Source organism: Triticum urartu, chromosome 7 (genome assembly GCF_003073215.2).
Source record: "Triticum urartu cultivar G1812 chromosome 7, Tu2.1, whole genome shotgun sequence".
Classification (NCBI taxonomy): domain Eukaryota; kingdom Viridiplantae; phylum Streptophyta; class Magnoliopsida; order Poales; family Poaceae; genus Triticum; species Triticum urartu.
The window spans coordinates 145,187,676-145,197,744 of NC_053028.1; the positions used below are offsets into that span (position 1 = coordinate 145,187,676).

The 10,069-nt window shown below is 43.0% G+C and overlaps 1 protein-coding gene across 2 annotated transcripts; it reads right to left on the bottom strand.

The window, feature by feature from the left end:
- Positions 1 to 4,115: 4,115 nt before the first annotated feature.
- LOC125521020 (NEP1-interacting protein-like 2) lies at positions 4,116 to 7,016 on the bottom strand. 2 transcript variants are annotated; one of them, XM_048686070.1, is made up of 5 exons: positions 6,675 to 7,016; positions 6,267 to 6,454; positions 5,891 to 5,974; positions 5,445 to 5,609; positions 4,116 to 4,493 (listed from the first exon to the last, which is right to left on the bottom strand). In XM_048686070.1, exons 1-5 carry the CDS (start codon positions 6,814 to 6,816, stop codon positions 4,371 to 4,373), a joined length of 702 nt encoding a protein of 233 aa, XP_048542027.1. In that variant the 5' UTR covers positions 6,817 to 7,016; the 3' UTR covers positions 4,116 to 4,370. The 2 variants fall into 2 exon arrangements, with proteins under 2 accessions (XP_048542027.1, XP_048542028.1); XM_048686071.1 differs by having other exon boundaries at positions 6,276 to 6,454; positions 6,675 to 7,011.
- Between the last annotated feature and the right edge of the window lie 3,053 nt (positions 7,017 to 10,069).

The window sequence follows — 10,069 nt, forward strand, 5'->3', positions numbered from 1 at the left end:
TGGACCATCAACCCACCAAAATGACTAGGGTCAAGCCGTGTGCGACAACCAAAGATAAAGAGTAGCTTTTTTTCTTGAGTGATAGGGATCGCACACTATTACAAGGGGATCAAAGGGTTGTGAAGATTTTGTTGAGTTCATCTTCACATATTTCAATGCCTATTCTTTGTTTATTCCACAACAAAAATTCCACGAGAAAAACCTAGGTCAACATGATCAATGGGGGAAAAGACAGTCAACCGGATTGTCTACGACATTTGTGGCCAGACTGTCCATGTCATGGTGGCTAGCTTGGCTCGGGGTGCTGCTAAGATGGACAATACCCAAAATGACCTGGCGCTCTCGGCCTTAGGGTGATTCCTATTCCGACTGGGAGGTATAACCTAGTTGTGGGAATCGTCGCACTACACTAGCTTCTTCACTCCTTCTACTACTCTGCTATTTGGTGAGTTTGATTGTTACCCGCCATGTTCATATTGTTTGTTGGTGCAATGAATTGCCCCCTTGGGTTTTGGAGATTGTTGTCAGCAATAGTAAGGTACTGATTTGTTTGCTAGTGAACATAGAGTGATATAGTCCTTGACGTATCGAGAAGAACATTACATTCTAACAAGAAGTTTGAAGAACGTCACCGAGAAACATCTGCATTGTAGAGAATAGAGATATATATTTAAAGTAGAATCTATACTGAGAAGATTGTGTGGAGGAATCGAGCCCTTAAAATATTGATGATGCAAAGCAATTTTCAATGGGTGCATCCGAAAAAGAATTACCGCAGTCGAGAAGTTTGGAGGCAAAGTGAAGATGTGGTATTTGTTTCGTTGTTCTTCTTTCTATTATTTGAGTCATAGGGACACCGTACTATTAAGAGGGGTATAGCTATTCGAGACTTAAGTCTGTTGTGATGCTTAGCCGAAACCTATGCAAGACCGAGTGAAATCTCTCCGAGCTCCGAAAAAATTCTACTTATCAGTCAGAGACGTTGTTCTTATGGACTACGAGAGATATCTTCCTGACCGAGGATTCATCTTTAGTTGTTCCTCAAGTAAAATTGTGATGTGCTCAAAATTCTAACCATTGGAAAACATGTCATTTGGCCATTGGTTGGACTGTGTGTCCTAAATGATCATTTCCTATCAGGGAAGGTTGCGGCTATAAATAGCCACCCCACTCCAACTTTTTTCATTGGCTACTCTGCTTGAGATTTTGAGAAGATTGATTGAGCGCCCCTCTCGAGAGATTCGAGTTTAAGATATGCTGAGAGAAAATCAGGAGACAAAACTTAGTGATTAACATCATAGTAGATCTGAGTTGAGAGTTCTTGTACCTATTACTCTTGAGAGTTGCACACTCTCTAGATAGATAGGTGTCGGCTTGAGTGTCGAAGAGTAATTATCTTCACCAAGTAAAGTCTTCGGCAATCAAGAGTAATTATGGTTCGTGAAGAAGTGTGTTGAAGGTTTGGAGATCACCGATAAGCATCTACCCGAGCGAATTCGACGGAAGTCTGATCAGCTCCGCGTTGAAGGAGAATAGGACGGAAGAGTGAGTTGGTCTACCAAATCATCTGTCGCCATTGAGCACCACCGGTTCATTCTACTCAACTACAATACTTTTAGTAGTTTATCTTCGGTGCTTTGTGCCATTTATCTGTACCATTTATTATCTGTTGCTTGGCTATATTGTTTAGTGTATTTCAGTTTGTCGTGCTCAAAGTTGTTTGCTTGTATGCTCATCTGATAATCCTTTGGTTTTACTTTGTCATCCAAATGAGTTGTGCTCTAATGAACATATCTCAATAACATGTATGTAGTTCTTTTTTAGTCTTCATTTGTGATCTTTCATCCATGTTGTTTGCATTGTCCTCATTGTATGCTACCATTTGTTATCGTGAAGTTTCTCTGTTAATATACTAGGAGGATTATCACCACTTTCATTGAAAGTTATGCTTAGTCCTTCTCATCTAAATTGTTTTTCCTTCAGGTAGCCGTGACAATTTAGTTTTAGTTTTCATGTCTAGTTTTACTTCCGCCTTTTCACCTCGAGAGATTTGAAGTTTCGAAGGAAATTTTAAATCTCCCATTCAACCCCCCCCTCCCCTCTGGTCGATATACTCCCGATCCTAACAGTGTTCATGGGTGCGATCGTGTAGCATAATTATTTTGTTGCGTAGCACGTTCCCCTTCAATGGCATCATGAGCAAATATATGAGTACATGCATGTACGATTAGTGTATATGGTGTTATTTAGCATTGCTCTTATGTGCGAAGTGATTAAACATCTCTAATTACAGGACATTCATGTTGTAACCCTTCTAATTGCGAAATTTTGACCTCAAAAGTATGGAAGAACTTTGTTACAAAAGTCTGGATTTCTGAGGTGTTTTTATGATGCTCCTCAGTATGTTGATCGCTAACCAAAGTTATGCTTAAGATTATTTGGGTTCAACCATAGTTGAGAGAGATAAATTTTGGGATGAAGAAGGTTAGTAGATTTGATAAATACGGGGGTCACGCGTAAAGACAAAGTTTGGTCTTGGATATATCCTAAGACACCCCTCATGTTGAAACAACAATGTGAACTGTCATGCTTAATGGTTTAGTAGGAAATTAAATTTTTGCCAACTTAACCATAGCAGCCATGGTAATTAGGAAAAGTGATTAGAGGTGTCTAACCTTTTATTTGTTTATACGTGTCAACCTCAGGGCAAGCTTTTTGCAAAAACTACACGAAGACGACGTAGACTACTCCTGTATGTCTTCTTTTTGCGGGTAGGGTTGTACCATGTCTTCTTTTTGCGGGTAAGGTTATACCATGTCACTAAGTTATTAGGTGCCTATGATGTTAATCCATTGTTATGCAACTTATTTGATGTGCAGTAGACATGTTTTTTAGGGTGATCTCTCGCTTAAAAATATCAAGTTGATAGTGTTCATCCAACTATAGTACTCTCTCTGTCCTATAATGTAAGACGTTTTTTGACACTAGTTTAGTGTCAAAAGACGTCTTACATTATGGGATGGAGGGAGTACCTTCTAAAAATACATGTTCCTTTAAATACACCATGTCCCATGGTATTATAGATGTGTAGTGTATAAGACGGGCATGGACGGTTCATGTTGCAAGCACACCTGGTTATCTTGACGAGAGAGTAAGAACGTTTTGATCTCCGAACACACACATCGAAAGATGAACAAGAGTCATATGAAGATACGATTGGTATGTTGACCTACCAGTCTCGTTGCTACTCTATCGGTGATGTCACTCAATGGTGTAATAATTGAGTCGTGGATCTTGAATCAATAGTAATCAATTATGGGAGATGTTGATTTTAGTAGAAGCACACTTTAATTTGTTAATATGATTTGCATTAATTATGAACGATGTCTATGTCACAAAATGAATCGTGATAGCGCACGGAGAAAAATGTGATTAATTGTGAAGCATATCTTAGTGTTGGAATTTGGAAAGGAAGCATCGCGTGTACACAGAAATATTTGTGATTGTAGGAACTTCATATATGGAACCAACGTGAATGGAGGAAGTTTGTTTGGAAAATTACGAGAGATGGAAACAGCTGTGAATAAAAGAAACTCGTTTCAACTGCCCAGGGGATGTGGACGCTGTTTCAAGAATGCATCCAACGCTCAAGAACTTTTTGATCGAACACTCATCTTTTTTTTTTTTGAGGGGTCGAATGCTCATCTACTGGTCTGATGGCAAAGATGATTCCCTCACATTTGCGAGGGCCACTGTGCTAGTTAAGGCAACATCAGGAAGACAATGGTCATTTTTTCTGCACGGCAAGAGATCTGATTGATAGAAGCATTTTTATCAATACGTCAACCTCCATAATCAACCCACTTTGATTAAGTTGTTTGGGTTCAATCTTTGTATGTGAATCCAACTAAACTCTGTCAAAAATGCCAACTATTTCGAAATTATCCAACAACCAGTTCTCATGACAGCAAGAAGAAGATAAAAGAGGCCTAAATCATTGATACTTTTTTGTGTAGAATCATTCATAAGGGCAACCAAGACCATCTCGTAGCTGTTGGTAGCAATGGGGGAAATATCCCAGATTCCCAATGCAAAACAGACAGAACCATGGCCTGGAGCGGCAGAGATAGTACTGGTTATTTATGCATCAGAAGCAGGTCAAATTTAGGTTACTTACACATCTCAATTGAGTGGAAAAAGAATGATCCTCGGAATATCTTATGTACATAGCCGTTTTATTTTCAGTGTAGAAACACATGCATGGCTTGATTTACACTGCTATTTACCTTTCTATGTACCATGAGAACAAGCATTTTACACAGCTGTGTTACCTACATTCTAAGAAGATAGCACAAACAAGACATCATATATTACACATCTTGCCTACAAACAGGGCACGAACCATGGCCAATGAGCCATTTGTCCACACAGGGCTGATGGAAGGTGTGACAACACTTCGGCAGCCTCCTCGCCATCTCTCCCGTCACGATATCCTAGGACAAGAACAGAGTGTCAGGGCATAAGAAACAAAGTTCAAATACGGACTGTCTGTCCAGATACATGGGTGATATTAAGGGTGTATTTTGATTGGTTAAAACAAATTTCACTGGATTCATATATAAAGTACTTACAATTGTGATTCCGACATTTCGTACCACATAAACTACATATTAAAGGAGTAATTGTTGATTAAAACCTTGTTTTAACCAATTAAAATACACCCTACATATCCAGACAGTTCAAATATCGAGGTTGTGTCATCATATATAAATGACAGTACATATTAAACTCCCATGCATTCATAAACTAACTCACAATTTCAAAGAAAGCAGAGCCAAAATTTGCTTACTTACACTGAAAAGACATATCAATTTGGAAAATAACATATAACGTGAGGGTGACAACTCATGCTACTAACTAATTTGCTCCTGAGAGCTGGTCAACAAATTTGCTAAATATTCAGAAATAGCACATAGGTCTGGGTAAAACAAAAATTAAGCAAGGAATAGACACTCCAGGTACAAATTCGACCAAGTATTGTGTGGTTATCTACTAAGTTTTAAATTTTGAGAATTCCAATGATTACCCACCTTCAAAAAGCACATTATCACATAAGATTATTTCAAATAGTCCAACTCCAAACAGATAAGATGTTACCACCACATATTTTAGACAATAAATAATTCCAGCTTCTGAACAGTGAAATCCGTATGGAGTTACTTAGATTAAGGAAATTAAAAATAAGATGGTTTGGAAATAATTTCCATAATTCTCACCTCCATTATACCAATCAAAAGTAAGATGATTTCGAACCGTTCAGCCAGACAACATATACATCTACCAGACTATCAATTAAGGCAGCATAAATTACAGATTGGATGGTGAAGTTATTTCCCTGCTAGGTAAAATCCAATAAAACATATATGTAACTGTTACACTTGTACCTGTAGGCAAATAGGGCAAGACAAGTTTTCACCAGCTGGCTCTTGTTTCTGATCAATCACCACATGGTATGGCAACTTCTTCAAGTTATCCTGTGAGAGCCCATCGGATGAAACTTCTCCAGTGATATCATACGGATCATCATTGCCAAACTCTGCAATACCAACCTGTTGAATGTCTTAACTTCAGTACGAAAAATTATGTGTGCAGCAAAGGGTAGAAACTTCACTATAACAATTATATTTTGTTTTAGCTGACCTCACCATACAATTTACATAAAACACACTATGAAATGGATTAGTATACAGGTAAAAAACATGGTCACAAAAATGAGCAACTGCAAGAACCCTCCAATTAATAGGAAGCATGAAGAGAATAACTTTCATTTGGGCACACTTCCTTGCAGAGGATACCGCATTAGCACTGTTAGGGGTATAGAACAACTGACCTGCCAACGATATGACATATACACTGATGGCTCATACTGCTCTCCCACGAACCGAGCATGAAGGAGCTGATCCACGAAATCCCCCTGGAAATCGAACACACATTTTCTGTAAGCAAATCCTCAGTGGATGGATCAATAACGTGTCATCCACTGACTGAAGTATATAATATATTTAACGAACGTACTTTACTTTATAAACAATGAAGAACACTCTCTATAATCGAGGCAAAAAAATGCAAGCAGCTGTTCGAATTTAAAGACCAATCAAAATGACGAGCTGCGGCAGGAATGTTACTATCCAATCGCATTTATTTGGCAAAAATAAAAACGTTATATTCTGCCAAATTTTGTAGACTGATTTGCTGAAGAATCTTACGGTACGGACCATGGATGATGTACTCTGCGGTGTTGACCTGTCGGCGCACCAATAGGCGCGGGAAGCCTCCAGGACCTCAATGGACAGGACAGCGCCAGCAAATGCCCCCAGTCCGGCTCCCCGGAGAACGCCGCTGTCCGAAGCTCTCCCAGCCAACGCGCCGGTGACTGCCCCCGTCAGGCCTCCAGCTTCGGACAATCACAAATCGACATCAAAATACGATCACACGAACCAAAAGATCGGCTGCTAAGTCAATAAACTTTGCTATCGCTACGATTTTTTTGGCCTTGAAGGGTTTGTTGGACCAAGAAATGGCCAAGAGACCCAATCCCTTCTCCACCAACCAATAGAGAGCTCGAAATCACCGACAAACGCGTCACAACCAAACACAGGAGCCAGGGCGCGTACCGACCGCGAAGAGGCCGGTGAGCACACCGGAGAGAACGCCGGCAACGAGCCTGGGGAGGTACGGCGGGGCGGGGCGCTCCTGCTCCGCCGCCGCCGAAGCCGGGTGTCGCGGCGGGATCGCCTCTCCTGTCGCCGCCTCCATCACGATCCACGGCCACGAGGCCTCCGCGCCGAAGCTTAGCACGGCGTCGGCTGTGGCGTGCGCGCTGGCTGGGGCATAGAGGAGGAGGGTGGCTCGCCGGCAAGGGAGGGGGTGGGGGGATGAGGCGTGACGCAACCCGGAAACAAGTCGCCGCTTGGCTGCTGCTTGCTGGTGCCTGTTGCTTAAAGATTTTCTGGGTTCTGTTCCATTTTCTACGTTAGTACAAATCTGTATTCCTGGACTTTTTAACACGCTATATAATCGCAGATACCCACATACACACATCTTATCTCTACAAGCACGGCATTGGGGCCAACCAAGCCATGGCCCGTCAGCCCGGTGCCGGATCCTCTGACATTGTGGAGAGATGTCACAGCTTGACATCCCTTCAGAAAAATGGACGTGTTGTACTGAAAAAAACTTGCTCGTCCAAATCGAAAAAGAAAAAATGAAAGAGGCTCGTTGTTCCCGTCGAACTCCACCGCCGCCTCGCTCGCGTTGCCGTGATCCGCCGACCTCGCGCCAAATCACCGCCGCGATTGGACGGCCTACGACCTCGCGCTTAGTCGTTGTCGGTTCGCCGCCACGGACCTTGCGCCTCTTTGTCGCTGCCGATTCGTTGACCTGTTGTGTGTCTGCTCGCGCCGCCGACGATTCATGGACCTCACCCGCACCTCCGTCCGCGCCTCCGGTGGCTCGTCTCCATCATCATCCCAGTCTGCGTCTCCATCCCCCCCGCTGAAGAAACTTCCTTGCTCCATCACCTCCCGAAAGGTAATAACAAGCTTCTGAGTTTTTGAAATAAGTGTAAAAACTGTTTCTCTTGCTGCATATGTATGAATAGTTACGATTGCAATTTTAGTGTTTAGTTTTTTTGTTGCCTCTGAAAGAGGAATGCATCTGACAACAACAAAATTAAATCTTGAATTGAACCAATTGGCACTGATTTATCGTGTGATTGGTGAGTATGAAAGAATAGACATTGCGACACATTGCTAATCATAAATGAAAGAAATATGCCCTAGAGGCAATAATAAAGTTATTATTTATTTCCTTATATCATGATAAATGTTTATTATTCATGCTAGAATTGTATTAACCGGAAACATAATACATGTGTGAATACATAGACAAATAGAGTGTCACTAGTATGCCTCTACTTGACTAGCTCGTTGATCGAAGATGGTTATGTTTCCTAACCATAGACATGAGTTGTCATTTGATTAACGGGATCACATCATTAGAAGAATGATGTGATTGACTTGACCCATTTCGTTAGCTTAGCACTTGATCGTTTAGTTTGTTGCTATTGCTTTCTTCATAACTTATACATGTTCCTATGACTATGAGATTATGCAACTCCCGTTTACCGGAGGAACACTTTGTGTGCTACCAAACGTCACAACGTAACTGGGTGATTATAAAGGTGCTCTACAGGTGTCTCGGAAGGTACTTGTTGGGTTGGCGTATTTCGAGATTAGGATTTGTCACTCCGATTGTCGGAGAGGTATCTTTGGGCCCTCTCGGTAATGCACATCACTCAAGCCTTGCAAGCATTGCAACTAATAAGTTAGTTGCAGGATGATGTATTACGGAACGAGTAAAGAGACTTGCCGGTAACGAGATTGAACTAGGTATTAAGATACCGACGATCGAATCTCGGGCAAGTAACATACCGATGACAAAGGGAACAACGTATGTTGTTATGCGGTCTGACCGATAAAGATCTTCGTAGAATATGTAGGAGCCAATATGAGCATCCAGGTTCCGCTATTGGTTATTGACCGGAGACGTGTCTCGGTCATGTCTACATAGTTCTCGAACCCGTAGGGTCCGCATGCTTAAACTTCGGTGACGATCGTAATTAGGATTTTTGTGTTTTGATGTACCGAAGGTTGTTCGGAGTCCCGGATGTGATCACGGACATCACGAGGAGTCTCGAAATGGTCGAGACATAAAGATTGATATATTGGAAGCCTATATTTGGATATCTGAAAGGTTCCGGGTGAAATCGGGATTTTACCGGAGTACCGGGGGGTTACCGGAACCCCCCGGGGGTTATTGGGCCTACATGGGCCATAAGGGAGAAGAGGAGGGCCGGCCAGGGCAGGCCGCGCACCCCCTCCCCCCTAGTCCAAATAGGACAAGGAAGGGGGGGGGGGCGCCCCCCTTTCCTCTTTCTCCCTTCCCCCTTCGTTTTCCAACAAGGCAAGAGGGGGGAGTCCTACTCCCGGTGGGAGTAGGACTCTTCCAGGCGCACCCCTAGGGCCGGCCGCACCTCCCCCTCTCCCTCCTTTATATACGGGGGCAAGGGGGCACCCCATGACACACAAGTTGATCTTCGTGATCGTTCCTTAGCCGTGTGTGGTGCCCCCTTCCACCATATTCCACCTCTGTCATATCGTAGTGGTGCTTAGGCGAAGCCCTGCGTCGGTAGAACATCATCACCGTCATCACGCCGTCGTGCTGACGAAACTCTCCCTCAACGTTTTGCTGGATCGGAGCTCGAGGGACGTCACCGAGTTGAACGTGTGCAGAACTCGGAGGTGCCGTACGTTCGGTACTTGGATCGGTCGGATCGGGAAGACTTACGACTACTTCCTCTACGTTGTGTCAACGCTTCCGTTGCCGGTCTACGAGGGTATGTAGACAACACTCTCCCCTCTCGTTGCTATGCATCACCATGATTTTGCGTGTGCGTAGGAATTTTTTTGAAATTACTACATTCCCCAACAGTGGCATCCGAGCCTAGGTTTTATGCGTTGATGTTATTTGCACGAGTAGAACACAAGTGAGTTGTAGGCGATATAAGTCATACTGCTTACCAGCATGTCATACTTTGGTTCGGCGGTATTGTTGGATGAAGCGGCCCGGACCGACATTACGCGTACGCTTACGCGAGACTGGTTCTACCGACGTGCTTTGCACACAGGTGGCTGGCGGGTGTCAGTTTCTCCAACTTTAGTTGAACCGAGTGTGGCTACGCCCGGTCCTTGCGAAGGTTAAAACAACACCAACTTGACAAACTATCGTTGTGGTTTTGATGCATAGGTAAGAACGGTTCTTGCTAAGCCCGTAGCAGCCACGTAAAACTTGCAACAACAAAGTATAGGACGTCTAACTTGTTTTTGCAGGGCATGTTGTGATGTGATATGGTCAAGACATGATGCTAAATTTTATTGTATGAGATGATCATGTTTTGTAACCAAGTTATCGGCAACTGGCAGGAGCCATATGGTTGTCGCTTTATTGT

Coding starts and splice junctions, on each gene's coding strand:
- LOC125521020 (XM_048686070.1), bottom strand. CDS start 6,816: ATGGAGGCGGCGACAGGAGAGGCGATCCCGCCGCGACACCCGGCTTCG. Junction 5,975..6,266: donor CATCATCCATGGTCCGTACC/GTAAGATTCTTC, acceptor TTCGATTTCCAG/GGGGATTTCGTGGATCAGCT. Junction 4,494..5,444: donor CTTGCCCTATTTGCCTACAG/GTACAAGTGTAA, acceptor TTCTTGTCCTAG/GATATCGTGACGGGAGAGAT.